Below are 20080 nucleotides of genomic sequence, written 5' to 3'. Positions count from 1 at the left end.
AGGGCAGGGAGGCTATGCATGTGTGGCAGCTGGGGGCACAGGGAAAATCTCTGTATCTTCTGCTTAATATTGCTATAAACATAAAACTAAAAAACACAGTCTGCTTTTAAAAACTAGATGCTAAATCATGATTAGCTTATTGAAAACCTGTAGATCAAGAAATAAGATGACAAGAGCGCAATGTAAGAAATGCAATTCTGAAAGCGGTAAGTATTTAAGGAAGATCAAAAACAACCCACACATTTGCAAATCACAATTGTACCTCTCCTAAACCTCCAGTCATCTCCTTGTTCATCTTGATGGTTTGATTGTTGCTTGGAAATCTGAGACACTTGATGCTGTAAACCCTTTCGATCACCTTCTGCTTTCAAAAGTTGTGTACGGAGCTCTTCTACCTAAACACGTATAGTCAAAAATGAAACTTGTATCAGTTTTCAGTGCAGGAAAAGAATAAATGAACTCACAAATTATTGTATATTATTTTTTCTAGGGAAAAAAATTACTTCTCATGGGCTTCTGTCAGCACAAACTGAAGCCCAGTTAACCTCCTTGTTATGCCAAGCACAGTGGAACAGTCTCTCGCTCCTTTTCTTTATTTCTCCCATTACTTCCACAGAGAATGAATGTCTTTTTCCCCTTCTGTGTGTCTATCGGGACAAAGAATTTGACACACACACAACCAAAAAAAAAAAAAAAAAAAAAAAAACCCAAAAATCCCTTATTGTGAACTCAGTGCACTCCACCACTATTAACCGAAACCACCTACATAATCATTTTTATATTTTTTACTCCTTCTCTTTCATGTGAATATGACCTATTGACTGGTAAACTCAAGTGAAAAGATCACAATTTAGCATATTATAATATCAAAGTACTGTTCAAAATAAGTGAGAAATAAATGCTGTTGAATAAACTATAAACTCATTGAGGTCAGGAACTATGTTATTCATCTGTATTTCTAAAGACTAGCAAATTGCCTAACGCATAGCAGGTATGTCTCCAGTGACCATTAAGCAAATTAGGAATATCAAAAAGACTCAGTTTAAGTCAATGACAACCTGAATATGGTAATCTCTTACTTCAAAAGATGAGATCAGAAATCACAAGTCAGAGTACCAAAAAATAAATAAATAAATAAATAAATAAATAAATAAATAAGAGTGTAAATGACTACAAATATAAACTAGAAAAAAAGAAAACCTGAACTCTGCCAATATTAATTCCACTGTAACACTGTCTGCAGAACAAAGTCAGTGAACATTTTTAAAGGTTTTGTAAATTAGATGTTATCATATATTTTTAGCATTAATTGTCAAAATATAATACTTCTTCTGAGCATCAAAGATGCCTGACATTTCTGCCTACCTAGCATACTATGTAGTGAGTTATGCAAGCCACACCTCAAAACAGAAAAAGGTACAACTGCAGTTTCTACCAAACACTGACAGGCGATTAGAAACACACATGCCCTTATCCAATGTAAGATGACTACTTCAAGTTATTGAACTTTAAATAGCAGAAGAACCAAACTCTCATTACAGGCTTATGGGCTACAAAATGCTATGCTTTAAAATTAAGCTTTATCTTTGGTTAAAAGGAGCAGGCAGCATCTTGAAAACCATAAATATAAGACAATAATGCAAAGTAACTTGAATATGCAAAGGTCTGTTTAATGTATTTTACTTCTTCCTTCACTCTCCCAATGCCTCCTTGAATAAAATTAAACTCCTGGGAAATTTTTATCTCATGCATCCAGTCTCATTTTTACACTGGTTATGCTAGGAGAGGTAAATCCTAAATTGGAGCAAGCAGCACTCACTATCACAGTGGGAACTTGCGCCAGTGCTTTGTACTAGGTTTCTCTGACTCTTCCTGAAAGGATTTCTTCTTTTGCTTATGCGTTTTAATATACATTCTTTAGGGGGCGGAAAAAAAAACTTCTAGACCTAGGTGGGATCTTCTACCTTTCACAGAGACATTGAATAGAAAAGGCGACTCAATCGTAATTTAATTTTTATCTTTATTCTTTAAAGTTTATTTAAATGGTTATTTATCTTGAGAGAGTAAGCACGCATGCATGAGTGAAAAAGGGGCAACGAGAAGGAGAGAGAGAATCTGAGCAGGCTCCTTGCTGTCGGCGCAGAGACAAAAACAGGGCTTGACATCACAAACAGCGAGAGCATGACCTGAGCCGAAATCAAGAGTCAGATGCGTAACCGACTGAACCACCAAGGGACCCCAGTCCTGATTTAATTTAAAAGCAGATTATCATAGCTTGCATAGATTTACCTGATGCAGAAGTGTTTCTCTGCTGCCTTCCGACTGATTCAATAACCTTCGAGATAGCTCCAATTCTTGTTCAAGCTAGAGTTTCAACAGAGGATAAAGAAAAATGTCCAGTGGGGCAGAAAATAACTAAATTATTATAGGTATACTTTAAGAGTAGAAAAATGGAAAAGTTTTCAGAAGATATTTACAGCTAACAGGAGAAAACATCTTGCTATCAAAACATATTGATGCTTCCAAGAAAATAATGTTATTTGCATAACAACAAAGTGAACCAGACCAGACCTCAGGGGGTCTGAGTTCTAAGTCAGTTCCATATTAACTATGACCCTCTTTTCCTTAGGTCTCCTTTCTGTCATCTCTAAAATAAGGACTTTGTATTAGACAATCTCTGAGATTCTTTCCAGTTCTAAATCACTGTAATCTAAATTCCAAAACACTTTTTTTCTTTAGTACATGTAATGTCATATGAACTGAATTAGAATAAAAACCTCGAGGACCCAATGACTAAAAGTATATTTCATCTAAATGGTGATTTTGTGTATTCATAATATTCTAACGTTCCTAATATTTCCAATATTTGTAACATTCCTAAAACTTAAAAATATTTAATCTCAGAATAAGATACTTAAAATTTCCTTAATATAGTCATAAGATAAATATTCACAGAAAGTGTGCAAATACCTACAAAGTCTGAATGTGCCTAGCTTCCTACAAGCTGAAAAATCTAAAAGGATGTGAAGGGAAGAGGAATGTGCCAACCCAAATTAGGCCTCTTTGGCATACGGATTTTTGGGGCTGAAGGCAATCAAGACCCAACAGACTCTGGAAAAGCTTTTACCTCTCCCTTAATTGCATTAAAGAATTTAGAGAGGGAGTCTGTACCAGGAAGAGAGCTATTCCCAGAGATAACTTTTTATACCTGAAAGACTTCTCTGTAAGACAAGGCAAACATTTGTTTACCAAACATTTGCTCTTCTCATCTTCCTATGAATTGTTTTCCTCTCCTTTGAAGCCCCAGACCTCTATCCCCTTTCCTTAGCTCAGCATGGCATATAAGCCTCAACTCCCTGTCTTTGAGGCTCTTATTTTTATGCAGCTTCTATACATACAAAATCAAATTTGTTTTTCTCCTGTTAACCTGTCTTATGTCAACTTAATTATTAAATTAGCCAAAGAACCGAGAAGAGTAAAATTACTTTTTCACACCTACAGATGGGACACATGTTTGCTAAAATTCCAGAGAATACATATGTTAGACATGTTTGCATTTTGTAACAGTAAGGCTGTTCTATGAAACCACAAATTTACATTAAGGTGTTATTAAGTGCTTAGATTTGTGATAGTTATCCTAAATTATTATTTCACTTGACCAAACTACTTTCTATATATTAGTCCTTCAAATATGGTCCAGGTGGTAGGTATGGTTATCAAGGAGTAGCATAATGGGGCATTGTGTTTCTGTATCTTTGCTGTGGTGACAGCAACATGAATCTATACATGAGATACAACTGCACAGAACTACACACACAAATGAACGCACATAAAGCTGGTGAAATCTGCATAAATTCTGTGAACTGTACCAAATCAGTTTCTTGGTTTTGATATGGAATGACAACTATGCAAAATGTTACCACTGAGGGAAACTGGGTGAAGGGCACATATTACCTCTCTGCACATTCTGTCTTGCAACACCTTATGAATCTGTAACTATTTCAAAATAATTTTTAAATCTGGTTATAGAAGTTTTAAAAAAAATTATACATGTGGCCAATAAAATACCATATTCTAAAAATAATAATAAGGTATGTATACAATCACAGAATCCACACAAAATATTATCTGACTTGTCTTCTTTTTTTGAAGAAATAAAGAAGGAAGGAATCACACTTCAGTCAAAATGGCTTCAGAATCTACCTTGGCCCATACTGGTCACGACCACTGGATAATTCTGGCAGCCTCGACCCCCAAAGGGCAAGCATGATGACCTGACCTAACTCGCTTACCAGAAAGGCAGCATGGATGCATCATTTAACTTGACTAGGTTGGTGAATAAAAATCAAGGAAGCAATGGTAGACTTTTAAAGTGATATGGAGTAAGAATATTACAGCGGGGGCAAATTTTCATTTTATCACTGGGCTCACCCTTGAATCTATTCATTTGCAAACTGAGGAGAGCTATCTATCTTCTAAATTCCTTTCTAATTCTAATGCCCTAGGCTCTATAGGTTTGCAGACATGAATACATGTCAAAAGTCCTTAATATCTAATGAGAATAGAGGATTCTTCCTGTAGGTTGCGCCTACGCCTATCTTCTATGATGAAAATGAATATATTCACAATACCCATCCTTTAAACAACAAGTCTTTTTCCTAACCCTTCAGCAAAGTCAAGCTCCTTGCATGTTCCAAGTTCGACTCGCCTCTAGAAAGGAAGTGGCCAGGTGAAAGGTAGCAAATGACCTGTACACGTTTCCCAGACCAAGCAACAGAGAATGGCAGAGCCATCAAACCAAGTGATTCCATATCAGAACATAAAGGCTTCACTGTGTCTTAACAAATGATCCCAGGGACAACTTTTAAGACACTCAACAAATATCACTGGCTCCAAACAGCATTACTTTCTCAAAATCTTACTTGACTCTTCTCAGTTTCAGTCTGTCTTAGCTTATTTTTCATGGCTCCCTCATTTTCATCTGCTTTAGCTTCTTGTTTCTTCAGTGCCTAGAATGAAAGATAAAACAAAAATGTGTATCAGTCCAAAATCCATAGAAAACCAAAAGACACTGTTAGGACCTGGAATTTACAGAAGACTATTACAGATCAGTGGAGTATGCTCATCAAAGAGCCACCAAACACTGGCTGCTCTCGCAATTCTCTTGGGCTATTTGCTGTTCCCTCACATCTTGTCCACCCTCGTTGTTTACTTTCTTTGCACCTTCTGGAACTTCCCCACAGGCTTCTAAATCTCCCTCTCCAGGTTATGCAAAGCAGTGTGCCTCTTTTCCAGTTCTCAATTTCGAAAACTTAAACTCATAACCACACCCAACACCCCTACATTCCCACCCCTGTAAAGATCTATCAGTTACCAGAATTAATTCCCCTTAAAGGGCAATGTGAGAAATTATTTTCATGCTTAGGCTAAGAAATATTTAATCTTCATTTCTTATAATTAGTATAAATATTAATACTTGATGCGAAAGAAATAGAAATCAATAAGCTGAACTTTAATTAAACAAATTGTGTTTTATAGTACATGGAATTATGCCTCATAAAAACATTAATTCTTCTGAAAGTCAACTTTTTAAAAATCTAAATTTCCATATATGAGATAAATGAATAAAAGAACCTCTAATTCTTTTGGCTACCTAGGAATATGCAATAAAATGTCCTTTCCTCTTCACTTTCTACCTTCCACATCTGACCAGTTAACTTGTGATATTTCTTTTCCAAATAATATACCTTTCTATTATAGCTCTACTTGGTGCCCAAAATGTTATTTAACACCCCCCTTTTTTATTTCTCCTTTTACTCTACAGATATAGAAGTCTTAGAAAATTTTAATCAGTGAGAACTTAAATACTATTGTTTTCAGTAGAGGAACAAAAGTGAGGTCTTAAGGAGAACCCAAAGCAAATTACTACGTTTCCACCACATCACCTAGAAATGTCATTAAGTTTGAACATCAGACCATCAGTCAGTAAACAAATAAACACATATGCAATTCTAGCCCAGACTACTGAATCTATTTTCTACATTACATAGTTTATAATGAAAGACAAAGAAAGAAAATCTAACTCCTAAGACCCCATACATATATTTTAATGCACTTTAAAAGTCTGAAAACACAAATAACACTCAAAGATAAAGATTTTTAAAACTAACTGAATTGAAAATACAAGATATTTCTTTAAACCTTAATAACAAACTTTAACTCATTTACTACCTTTTTAAGCGTATAAGGTGACACTAGATTTCCTTCCCATTGACTTAGATCAAGAAACTGAGAATTATATTAAAACTGACCCAGTAAAAGCAGTTATAAAAAGAGGGAAAAAATCACATGCCAATGAATTTCTATTATTATGTAATTTTGCTTTTTAAAGCTCATTTTTTCCTTAAAAGCAGTTTAGCTATAAAGCTATCAGGTACCCTGCTCCAGGATGCAGACTGTCTTTTACATGTTTAAGATTACAGCAACAACACTGAGCCTTAATAGTGGGTCCCTGGGGCACATTTAAATCTTTAATAACAACAATTTTTCTTCTTTTCCTTAAGTATACCTATTTCCATTAAAAAGACTAACATATTGAGTATTATATTACTGTAGTTCTTTGAAGGTAGATGATTCTGAATTCTCAGTTATTTATAAAATCGGGGGGGGGGGGGGAACAGCCTTTTCTTTTAAAAAGTAAGGGAAAGGAGAAAAGGAAAATGTTTGTAGACATCTCATCTGACCATAAAAGCTCCCACAACTTTGACAACAGGCATGTTTATGAAGAGGCTCTAAAAAATAACACACTCAAAAATAAAGAACAAATAAGGAATTAAAGGCCCTTTGTCTACTGTAAAGGGACCAGTCAGCTTGGGTAAGAATGAAGAAGCTGGAATGAAATAAAGGTCCTATGATAACTCCCACACAGGCCACTGAAATGTAAAAAAAAATAATAAAAAATAAAAAAAAAAATGATGAACATAAACTATCCTGTCTCATCCTCATCATTCAGCAGTGCTACAAGTGCATGCCTTTGGTCACAAGGGCAAGAACATGTAGATGACTCACTGGTAAACCAACCAGACTATAGAAAAACAAGACTGTGCTCATATCAAACAACAGGTCAGTAACATCACACCTGAAAAGATACAAACTTCCAAGTCAGATTTCTCCTCCCAGTAACAAAGAATGAAGAAGTCAAGTCACTGAGAATTAGAAAATTGTTGCTCTTACTATATATTTTTAAAGACTTTTTTTTTCCTTGGGGGGGCGGGGGGTTAGGTTCACAGAAAAATTGAGAGGGAAACTGAGTTCCCATATACACCGGTGTCTTCATACAGGCATAACTTCCCCCATTATCAACTTCCTTCAACAAAGTAGTGCATCGTTACAACTAATGAACCTACACTGACAGATTATAATCACCCGTAATTTACATTAGGGTTCATTTTTGGTGCCATACACTCTATGGATTTAAACAAATATAGAATGACATGTATCCATCATTACAGTATTATAGTATATTTTCACTGCCCTAAAAATCCTCTGTGCTCTACCTATTCATCCCTTACCTCCCAAATTCCGGCAACCACTGATCTCTTTACTGTCACCATGGTTTTTCTTTCCCAGAATGTCACATAGTTGGGATCATACAGTATGTAGTCTTTTCAGGATGGCTTCTTTCACTTGATAATATGCCTTTAAAGTGTCTCTGTGTCTTTTCATTGCTTTATAGCTCATTTGACTGTGCTTTTTATAATTAAATCCTTCATGTAGGTACAAAATAAAAGTCAGCAAATATTTTAAGCTTCACGATATAATGCTATTCTGAGCCAAATAAGACCACATGAACTATAAAGTTAAAAGTTGTTTATATTTATGTATATTAAAATTTTTAAATAGCTTTAAGAACATTTGCTTTATTTCAAATCAAGAAAAAAAATTACTAAGTACTTAGTATGTATAGAATACTGTAAATAAGAAACTCATTTAACTCCTTTTTTTTTTTTTAAGATGGAGATCTGGTGTCTATTTCTAAAATTCTTGTTTGGAAACCTAAATCACAGCTCTAAAACCATCAAACATCAATAGAATAATACATATTTTGAAAAGGAATATATATGCATAATGCAGCAGGATTTTATTGCTCAGAACTAGTACTACTCACTTAAATTAACAGAGATTTTATTTCTGTCAAGTTCTGTGAATTTCTAAATTTTGTTTTTTCCTAAATCAAGTTAGAGATTCCTCCCACATGAGAACTAGCTCAAGTCATGGAAAATTTTAGCCTTTAAGTTCATCCAGTTGGGGATTATCTGTGCCAACAAAAACCAAGCAAAACAAAAAAAATTAACTTTCTTTTTAAGGCAGAAAACAATGCATTCATATTCTAAATCCCTGAACCAATATCTAACTTAAAAATAGCCAGACAGATTTTACTTAAATTGTTCAAAGAAATTTAATTTTCAGCCATAACCAAGGAACAAAAGTTCTATACCAACATCTACCACTACAAAAAAGAAAAAAAAAATAAGTTTAATAAGTTAAAGTAGAAATTACATGATAAAGTCCAAAGAGAATCCAACTGTAATCATTACTATTATAACACCATACAGATTTCCGGGATATCAAAGTAAGGGGGAAATTCTAAAAACTTGTGCCAGTTGAATTATGTGTATTTTCCAGATGGAAGTGGTAAGCACATAGTGCATGGAGTCACAAGATGCAACCATTCCTGTTTTTCAAAAGGCAGAGTAATATCAAGTATCATGTAGTTAAGTAAGATTTATCAGTAGTTAAGTACATTGGTATTATTTCTGATGGTAATTGTAATCCTTAATGACATTCTTTAAAGATACCTGAGGTTTTGAAACATAAAACTCAAAGCTTCTGTTTGAGAATGGCCCAGATGTCTTTTCTTCTTCTTCTTTTTTTTTTTTATTCTATTTTTTCTTCTTATTATTCTAAGGTGTTTATTTTTTCAGGAATCCAAAGAACTTTTATAGAAATTATCGTGGGAGGACAGATAGACACTTATTGCTGACCTATAAAGGAAACTTACTGTTTCTACTATGTCCATATTTATGGAGTCTATGACTGGCTGGGGCAGGCACCCTGTGCCCACAAAGCCAACCAAGGTCATGGGTTCAATCACCATGAGAGCCAATTCCCTTTGCTCTGTTCCATGGTCATAGTCTTTACCCTAAACCTTAGCCAAAGGCCACATAGAAGAATAACTAGGCCAGAGATCCTGGATGAATCAGCAAGATCCACTACAATGACTATAAAAATAACTCTAAAGTAAAACCCCTACTGACTACTGTCAAGATTTCATTCTTTATATGTTATTAAATTTGCCAATATGCAAAACAAAATCTTAATCACTGCCTACAAAGTTGGTATGCTGAAAAGACATACAAGTCTTTTGCCTTCTTTAATACAAAAGCAACAATGGTAATGAGTATTATTCCTTAAAATGCCATTGCTTTTACTGGAATGGAGTTTATTTTTATGCAATCTTTTACTTAATAAAAATCTTGCAAGTAAAGTTAAATGTGAGCCCAACAAGTGCACTTTCCAGGATTTCCTTCAAAATCCAAAAGCAAAAGCTCTTAGTGGAGGGTCTGTTTTTATCTGAGTAGTTTCCTCTCAAAAAAGAGACTCACAGTTTTACTAGAAATCCCAGAGAGATATGACACTTCATCTGACTTTCTAATTACAGGACAACTGAGTTAGAATTGTTGACAAACAGAAGATCACAGATAATTATAAAAATTTAATTTAAAATCTCTCAAGTTTTATTTGTATTTGAGCAGAATGCCCTGTAAATATACAACATCTTTCACTGTTTACAGTTAGGGGATGTTATTTTATGCTTCTGGATTTTTTTTTTTTTTTTACCATTTTCTAATCAAAATAAAACAGTACCAAGTCAATGAATAAGTCTATCTGTAGCAGAGTGGTCTCTGTTTACACAATATCACTATGCACTCAGTAGCTGCCCAATAAATATTAATTGATAATGATGGAAAAGGGCTTTATAAACAGATGGTCTAGGATAGATTCACTGAAAATGTAGATAGAAACATTACACTCCTCAAGAAAAGCACAAAGTAGAAATTAAACAAGTCCTGCACTCAGAAAATCTCAGTCTATTGTCAGGCAGCTGTTCAGTCAACAGAAGCACAGATATTTTTCATCATCATAGCATTAGCGGCATTAAATGTCTATTTGCATATGGTGCTACAGAGGGACTCGCACAGATCCATGCTAGCCTTATTTGTTACAGTTTATGATGACAATATTGGCAACAACAAATAAGTACACATAGCAAAATACATGTGATTAAACAATATTTTAAGATGTAGTCATATATGGTACGAACATAAAATGCATCAGACTTAAATGCAACTCACAGCAGCAATAAGAGTATTTATTTATAATGCAAACTGCAACTATTTCCAAACAGAATGTCAGGTGCTTTACAAGAACATCTATACATATGCTTAAATAACAGGTGAAATAAAGAAAGGAGGGTGTCTGGGGGGCTCAGTAGACATCAGCTCAGGTCATGATCTCACAGTTTATGGGTTCAGCCATGAATCCAGCTCTGCGCTGACAGCTCAGGTTGGAGCCTACTTTGGATTCTGTGTCTCACCTATCCTTCTATGCCTCTCCTCCAGTTGTACTCTCTTTCTCTCTCTCAAAAATAAATTTTAAAAACTTAAAAAAGAAATGAGCCAGAGACCATAATGGCCATTTTGGAGAAAATAAGAAATGGCTCTTTAAGAACCTAGAGGGCAAATGATCAGGGGGAAAAAAAAAGAAAGAAAAAAGAAAAAACGAGGATCAAAAAAATCACAAGAGGGCTAACTTCAATGAGAGTAGAAATAAGGAAGCTACAAGCAAATTGATCAATCCAGGAAAATATATGGAAGAATACACCTCGTTCAAGGACATGTGAATAATAAGAAAATATGTTATCTACATGGGAGGATTTGGAAGAAAGGTCACTGAAAACGGAGAGGTAAAAGGGGACAGAAAGCACATTATAAACATTTAATAATTAATAGTCTTAGGTAATATTTTCTTAATAAAGTAAAAGGCCTAAGAATAGATGACATAAGTGTTAATTATACAGAAATGAGACTTTAAGAATTTCAGGACAACTTATATCTATACATCATCTCATAAAACTGAATCCTTCAAAGGAATCCAAAGGCCTTTGCTGGCATGTTAACAGCTGACATATTACTTCTATGATGTAGAAAATATTTCTACCCTACCAACTTTTGTTTTATCAACATTAAATAGGCTTCTGAAATATATCATCAAATCTGGAATATTCTTTAATCTGACCAGCTATCACTATCAGTATTTCCCAATAAAAGAAAGGGAATATGGCTTGTGCAAGCTGTCTATAATATCCATGGGAAGTTTACTCTGTTAATAGAAATTCAAGTACTGAGTGAGTACAAGGTTGAAAGAGACAACATAAAAGATCTCTTCCAGCTTCTCTTCTACAAGGAGTTTTGGGGGAAAAGATATTTTCCACAGAAAAGATGTTAAAAGTGTTTTAGTGTCATGTGAAATGATCAAAGCCTAATAAAACAGACTTATAGGTTAAATCAGCAGGGAGGGGTGCAGGAGGCAAAGAGGTAAATCAAGAAAAAGACTAAGGAAGAAAACTGGAGAACATGATATATCTTGGACTTGCACATTTCAAGCTGTGCCAAATAGTGTTCAACCAGCTTTGAAAGACAAATCCCATAATAGACCATCATTCTTTTCCATCTATTTCCTTTTTAACAGCATGGTAACATTAATGGTTCTTTCACAACCTTACAGAAAAGCGTTTACTTTATCCTTGCAAAAACATTAGTAATCCACAGGTAACAAACATAAAAGAGAGAAGAAAATAATTAACATGTCACAAAATGAGAGAGAACAATTTTGAAATCAAAACTACAGTGAGTCAGAATTTAAATAAGAATTTCAGCCACAGATTGGTAAAGTGCTTATCATGTAGCAATAAGCAATGGGGCAGAATCACACTCATAAAAGAAATGCCTACAGTGATCTGAAAACACAAAGTCTCAGCAAAAATGCCACTTCTTCCACCCAAATTTTCCCAAAGGATCAAGAACAGGGAATTATTTCCCCTCTGAGCTACTCTGAAGCCCATTTCAAAGCTTAAATAACACCCTCAGTGAATTAGATGTTAACGTTTCTTTCTCAGCTAAAATGGGAGCCCTTAAAAGTGAAGACAGCATTGTAAGTACCATGAAATCCCTAGTCCCCAGCACAGTACCTGGTATATAGTAAGTACATGAAGGTATGTGCAGATGAATATTTTACTACATACAATTCTGACTACATAGTAGACAACATTTATTCATTCCTTTCTTTAAGAAACACTTTTTTGGGGCCTTATTCCATGTCAGCCACTGCTCTAGGAACTATAGATACAGCAATGATCAAAACTGTGCCTGCATTTTGTTCAGAGGACAGACAGATGATAGGTAATGAAAAGTGCTATCAAGAAAAAGTACGACAACATAAGGGGCTCAAGAGTGAGGAAAGGGTATTTTATCTAGGATAGTTAATAAGGCCTTGCTGAAGTAGGGCTCTGAATGACATAAGGGTAAACAACGCAACTGCTTTCAGAGTTGAAAATTCTTGGCTATGGAAATGGAAAGTGCAGATGTCCAAGAGCAGGAGGGTGCCTGGCTGTGGAAAAGCAACACTGTCGTTGGCCTACAGTGGACATGAAGAATGACAGAGAATTAGGGTGAGGGGGCATGTAGAAACCCTATCAGAGGGGTCTTGTAGGTTGAGGACTTCACATTTCATTCTGAGGATGATAAAGAAACCATTGAAGGGTTCAGAGAGAATGACATGGCACTATCTGATTCTGTGGGGAAAAGACTGTAAGAAGCTAAGAATGGAAACAAGGGGGCTTCTATACCAGCCCAAGCAGGAGAAAACAGAGACAAGAGGATAGATGAAAGTAATAGCAGTAGAGGAGATGAGCAGTTACCAATTCAGAATGTATTTTTTAAAACAGAATTTAAATTAGACAGAATTTAATGATGGACTGGATGCGAAAGATGAGAGAAATGGCAAAGGAAGGGACAGAAAAGAACCACATAAAAATTTTTAAATATAAAATTAAAATTGTTTTTGTTGTCAAGATGAGTATCCATCTTTGTAAGAAGAAATCAATCATAGGAGCTACTTACTAGGACAAATCACACAAAAAGATGTAATTTAGCACCTTCTGTACAAGTTCCCAGGTCAGGAGAGGAAAGAACAGGAAATTGAGCTCCAGCAACCCACGTCTGCCCAAGTTTTTGTGGCTCTGAATCACAGCACTCCTCTAACACGATTCCCATCCAAGACTGACAGTGGATAACAATGCTTCAGGATCTCAAACTCAGATAAAAATATGAAATCACACAACTTTTCCTCACTGCCATACAAGGCCCATCAAATGACTACATAATAAAGTTAGAGGTGTAAATACTGTTCTAACTTGGCCATAAGATGGACAAAGATATATTAGGAAACTCTAAGCAGATTCCCATTTCTTGGGCAATAAATAATGAATACCACAGCTTCAGTATTTACAAAAAGAAAAAAGGATCATGAGTACTCAATACAAATGTAAATTAACTAGGAATGCAATGAGTCATAATAGAGCTATAAAAAATGCTTTTCTGCCAGGTAAAGAAACACAAACAAACAAGATTACACAGAGGAAAGATCAAACAGCATTAGAACACCAGTGGAAAATGACTGTAACTAGGTTGGGTAGACAACAGATTGCAAAGGCACTGATTACTAAGGAAACGAAAACAATAATTAGGAGAAAGTTTGGATCTATAGAAGATAAAAATTTAGAGAAAGTGCATCTTTGGCACATTTCTATATATATTAGATACATGAACCATGGAAAAGGGCACGAGAATACATGATTCTAGTGGAATAACTCATATCAAATTACAGTCTCTCATTGTTTTACTAGAAGTAAAAAGACTTTTTCCACATAGGGACGGAGTGAGAGAGGGAAAAACTGTAACCCTAAATGGGAAGCATGAAAGAAACTCCAACAAAAGGCATAGAAATGATAGTTTTAGTGGTAAATATAACAGATGTCTTAATATATAATACTCAATGCGTCATATTTTATTTTTCAACAGTAAAAAGCAACACTGTTTCAAATGTAAATTTTCAAATAACAAAAGTTAAATAATTACATTATTTTTCAGTTGTACTGTCTGTGCCAAGTATACTTTCAGGGAGTCCTAATAGTAGAGATACATGTATTATAATCATTTTCCAAGAAAGTTTAGCAACTTTAACGAAGGATGCCTGCTTGGTCACAATTGATGGTTCAATACTGACGACTAGTGGTCAAAAACATGCAGTAATTTCCTATTTTTGAGTATCCTCCTAAGACTTTTATCACCTACATTTGAAACATTTAGTGTAAATTATGTGAAAAACCTATACTGAAAGAACTTTCAAAAGTTCTGAAAATTAAAAAGAAAAATAATGTATCTCTTTTCTGTCCATTATTTGCTATGTTCCCAAATCAAAGCCAATCAGCCTCTGGTACTGACCCCAAATTGGAACAACTCCATGAAGAATCAGTTCATTCATATCCACACAGCCAAATCAACACTGTTTCAGAAATCTGTAACTAATATTTTAAAGTCTTAATTTCAGAATTCATGTATCTGAGCAGTTCTAGTCTAATTTTTTTTTTCTAATTTTGTCGGTTTTACATTAAGAAACCAGTAACCTAGCTGTTCTAAGTTCTCAACACAATTTGAAAAACAGTAAACCACCATATCAACATACTCTAAAAAGTGAGAATTTAATTGTGATGGTCTGAATTCTTGAAGAGTGTTTGTGAGATGTCAATTAAATCACTTAGACTATTATATATTCAACTTCAAAGAAGTTAAAATCTGTTAGCATTTACTTTGTTCTCTGCAGAAATAAGAGCAGTGGGAAAAAGTTTGAAAGGAAAAAAAAAGTTTTTTTAACCAAGTGTGCTACATATAGCTAAACGTTCACTCCTGTGTGAAAACAACGGTCATCCCTTCAACAAGTACTCACGGAATGACTGCTGTGGGAAACACGCAGCACTACATGCCCCGGAAAGCAGGCGTGATGGACAAAGTTCCTGCTAACAGAGTTCCCGTTTTAGTGGTGGAGACATACCATAATATAAGTAAACAAATATACAACTACAGGCGGTTTTTAAGTGCTATGAAAAGCTCAAGTAATTTGATAAAAAAGAAAAAAAACTGGGGCAGAAAAGAGCTTTTTTAGAAAAGAGAGGGAGGGAGGGAACAGAGCCTCCTGAAGAGGAGACAACAATGAAACCTCAAGGATGAGAAGAGAGAAGTTTGCTGAAGGTCAGAAGAAAAATGTTCTGATAAGACACTGAGAGGACATCACTATGCTTAGAGCACAGATTTCTTAGAATAATTTGTAGTTATAGATGTAATGTTTAAAATTTGAGAAGAACCATCTAAAAAATAGAAATATAATCTACAGCTTTAGAGCCAGAAGTATTAGAATGAATATACATTTCAATCCAGTACCAAACAAAAAAGAAGGGGGAGGAAAAGGAAAGGAAAGGAAAGGAAAGAAATATGTTTAAAAAAAACATAAAATGATTAAAAAAAATTTCCAAATGCATCAATTAATCATAAGTGTAAACTGACTAATCCAGCCATCGAAAACAAAAACAAAAAAAGAACAGCATATCAGAACATATGGTAATTTCTTGAATTTTCAGTATTAATTTTGAAAACCAGATCAACTAATGTTTTTAACTTGCAAGTCTAAAAAATGAAACAATTATCCTAAAAAATTAAACAAAAAAGTTTGAAAAAAGTAATAGAGTTAAAACAGAAGTGATGGAGTAATAAAGCTAGTCAAAATGAAAACTAATAATCATGTATCTAGCAAGACTAATAATGAAAAAGGAAAAACTAAATAACACTAAAGCAAAAGAGTAACAGCTTCAGAGAAAGATTTAAAAATAATAAATCAGAGCTATGATTGCTTTTTTTTTTAAGTTTATTTATTTTGAGAGAGAGAAAGAGAGTCCATGTGGGAGCTGGGGAGGGGCAGAGTGAGAGAGAGAGAGAGAGAGAGAGAGACAGACAGAGAGAGAGAGAGAGAGACAGAGACAGAGAGAGAGAGAGAGAGAGAGAGACAGAGACAGAGAGAGAGAGAATCTCTAGCAGGCTCCACAGTCAGTATGCAGCCCAACTCAGTGCTCAAACTCATGACCTGAGCCAAAACGAAGGGTTAGACACTTAACTGACTGAGCCACCCAGGTGCCCCCTATGATTGCTTTTTAAAATTAATTTCAAAATACAGACAAAATGGATAACATATAAAATCATGAATTACCAAACTGACTTAACAAGTAAAAAGGCTATATAAACCAAGAAAGAAAGAAAGAAAGAAAGAAAGAAAGAAAGAAAGAAAGAAGAAAGGGAAAGGAAGAAAGGGAAAGGAAGAAATAGAAAGAAAGGAAGAAATTGAAAACCTCAGGCAACCAAAAAAATAACGGGTATAAATGGTTTTATGGGTGAGTTTTAACAAACATTCAAGAAATAGACAATCTCTCTCTTAAACAGAGCCAGGAAATAGAAAAAGAAGGAATCTACCAAATTCATTTTATGAGGTTAATGTAACCTTGCTTCCAAATCCAAGAAGACAAGTACAAAGAAAATTATAAGCCCTCAATCATAAACATAAAGATAAAAATCCTAAGAAAATGCTAGCAAATTAACTCAGCAATGTATAAGAATCAACACATTTTGACCAAATAAACAAGTGCAAGGAGGGGTCAAAATTCATTGGTAACATTCACATTTCAATATCAAAAGAGAAATACAGCAAGCAGCAAGAGTATTTAATAAATTCCACAACACATTATGATTTTTAAGAAAGAAAGAAACAAACAAAAAACTTCTTGAAAACCTATGAATAGAAGGCAATGTTCTTAATCTGATAAAGGACAGCACTGAAAAAAAAAAAAAAAACCAGAAGCAAACAATATGAAACACTTTAACACTTTGGAAGCATTCCTATAAAAATAGGAACAAAGCAAAAATTCTTGCTATCTTTGTTTCTATTCAATATTGCACTTGAGTTTCTAGCCAGTGCAATAAAGCAATGACAAAAAAAAAAAAAAAATGAATAATAAAGTTAGAGACTAAACTGCCTTCCATTTTATATATGATTATCTACACAAAATATAGTACATGATAGTAATACATGAAGGTTGCTAACAAATTAGAAAATAAGATCATTAAGCAAAAGCATTGCATACAAAAGCCACATATAAAACCAACTGTACTCCTACATATTCTAAATAACCAATCAGAGATGCAATAAAAGAAAATATTCCATTCACAATAGAAAGGAAAACCCTAAAATACCTGGGAATAACTCTAACAAAAATGTATAAGACCTTTCTATAAAATTATAAAACATTACTGAAGAACATTAGAAAATACCTCTCCAAATTAATCTATATATTCAGTGCAATTACAATCAAAATGCCAGCAGTATTTTTCATGGAACATGACAAGAGATTTTCATTATCATTTACCAAGATATAATGAAAGCTATAATAATGAAGACAAAATGCTATCAGTTCGGGGATAAACAGTTCAATACAAAAGTATATAGAACCAGACAGACACCATGGGAAACTAGATATATAACAGAAGTAGCATTTAAATCAGAGGGGAAAGAACAAATTATTCAAAAATGATGTTGAGGCAACTCATTAGTCACATAAAAAACAACACAGATTCCTTCCTCCTGTCATTAAAAAAGTAAAATTCCTGAGGGAAAACACAAGTAATCCAGTATTTCCAAATGAGCAGTGATAAGCAAGCTATCTGTACGGGCACAAATGCAAACTGCCGACAAATATGTGAAAAGATGTTCAAGTTCACTAATAGGGAAATGCAAATAAACATAAAAATGAGTTAATGCTTTATACCCAGGAGCCTGGCAAATATTAAAGAGAATGGAGAGAAAAGGGCCATTCTCAACCATTTCATGAACAGAAATGTAAAAGGTTGGAACCTTCTGAAAAAATAATCTTATAACCTCTATTATGATAAAAATCCAACCGTGGTAATAAAAGATTAAGTTTGAACCACATCAGCTAGTTCAAGGAATTTCCAGGAAGTATTGGTGGGAGGAAAAAGCAAAATGCAGAATGTACATATATATAATGTGATCCCATTTTATCAAGATAAAATATACAAAAAATCCTATACATGCAAAGGTGTAATATGGTCCACAGATGTCTGTCTAGGACAATTAAGAGCAATAATTAGGGAAAATATAAAGGGATCTCTTCCACATGTTTACACTCGTTCCTTTTTCTTAGTGAGTAGGATTAATGGTTGATAACGAGAGAACACATAAGAGATAGGGGAATGAGCCAAACAAAGCTACATTAAAAAGAATGCATGAGCATTTATGATATGATCACATCAGTTATACATTTATTAAATGTGGTTACTTTCCATATTTAATAACATATTTATACAAAATACTAATAAAATATTTGATAAATATGTTAATAAATGTTTAATATTTAATAAAAATAGTAATAGAAATAGTAATTAGTAATGACCTGAGACAAAAAAACCTCATGTGAAATATATCACTAGAAGCTGAATAGTGAGGAGAAAAAAGCCATGTCTGTAAAAGGAGAAAAATAGTTGATGGGATCTGGGTTTATTGAATAAAAACCATGGCTTAAAATAAGGCTCAGATTTATCCCACACAAACAGCTCCACTCCATAAAGAATACACACTAGAGCAAGAATTTTTGAATTTCCCCCAGCTACACACATTTTCCTACAGAATAGCACACATGTAGTTGTGCTTTTGTGATACTCAGTGCTCTCAGGCCCTTGGCAGTCTGAAGGCCCCAAATGTCACCCTTACTGTGTTATTCTCTGCTTACCACATCCCCCCCGGTCACCTGGGCCTGAAAAGGACTGCATTCTAGAACTCATGTCCCAGGGACTGGGAAAATACGGTACATCTTCTGAGCTTTCCACAGAACTTGTATTTTACATTCCCGTTTGCTTGTAAATTCTACTGGTCTTTCTCAAAGCCCAAGAAGGCTACTGGGATGGTCAAAGTCAGGATGATTTAACCGACATTTATATAAAAGGCATCTAATAACATTAATGGGGTAAGGGAAGTGTGTACTAAGAAATAAACATGTGAAAATGTGGGGGCACAGACTATGGCAACATGAGAGGATAAAGTGCCATGCAAAAGTTATGCAATTCAGCCCTAGAAAGATAAGTGAAGGGGAGTTCAAAATCAACCAGCCTTAGAAAGGCCCCTGTGGCTCCAAACGGGAGTAGGGGAGCCTTGAAAGGAAAGGGTTAATGAGGGGCACGTTAGAACATTTGCCTGACTAGGTTCTCCTCTGAATTGACACAGAAGTCTCAAGGGAGATGCTAAAGCTATTAAAAGGACATTAAGAAAACATTCTTGGCTTCCTTAGAAGCTTCTCCCTTAATGAGTCCAAACTAAATACATTTATAAACTGTACCCAAGGCTTTTCTTAGGTGAAGTATCCATATTACTCAGCATCTCTGGAGCCACAATGACATTTCTGGGAAGGAACAAACAGCTATTTCTTCATTAGGTTTTTCACAATTGGTACGAATGCCAAAAGATGAAGAAAAATATTGAAAAAAAATCTATCAATCACTTTAATTTTTCTGTACATGACTTTAATGTTACTGATGAGGCTCACATAATCTGGTTTCCCATAGACAGACAGACTGAAAAACCACTGAGCTGGACTCCCATCTCACACTAACAATTCCCCACTAATCTTCACCATTTTCAATTAAGATTCCATCCTTTACCTTCCCCCACAGGCTTCTCCACAAAGCACCTTTAAACCTTGAGGCACCTGATTCCCCCAAGATCATCAGCAAGCATGGAATATTACTGGTGGGGTAAGTGGGAGAGCTAGCACTTTAATATTCTATGA

At 34.6% G+C, this 20080-nt stretch overlaps 1 protein-coding gene across 6 annotated transcripts in view; it reads right to left on the bottom strand.

Moving 5' to 3' along the window:
• The window catches only part of CEP128 (centrosomal protein 128), a 385312-nt gene that overhangs the window by 301140 nt on the left and 64092 nt on the right, over positions 1-20080 (bottom strand). For all 6 annotated transcript variants that reach the window (XR_007453647.1, XM_049612400.1, XM_049612398.1 and 3 more), the window contains 3 exons: positions 4923-5009; positions 2290-2364; positions 263-395 (listed from right to left, as the gene is read on the bottom strand). Coding sequence is in view for 5 of the 6 variants with exons in the window: in XM_049612400.1 (XP_049468357.1) it covers positions 263-395; positions 2290-2364; positions 4923-5009 (295 nt within the window). In the remaining variant the exon portion in view is untranslated. The remainder of the gene's footprint in view (positions 1-262; positions 396-2289; positions 2365-4922; positions 5010-20080) is intronic.

The sequence above is a fragment of the Panthera uncia genome, assembly GCF_023721935.1.
Source record: "Panthera uncia isolate 11264 chromosome B3 unlocalized genomic scaffold, Puncia_PCG_1.0 HiC_scaffold_1, whole genome shotgun sequence".
Lineage (NCBI taxonomy): Eukaryota > Metazoa > Chordata > Mammalia > Carnivora > Felidae > Panthera > Panthera uncia.
The sequence above is the reverse complement of the archived record's forward strand: the minus strand, read 5'-3'. Positions and strand labels throughout refer to the sequence as shown.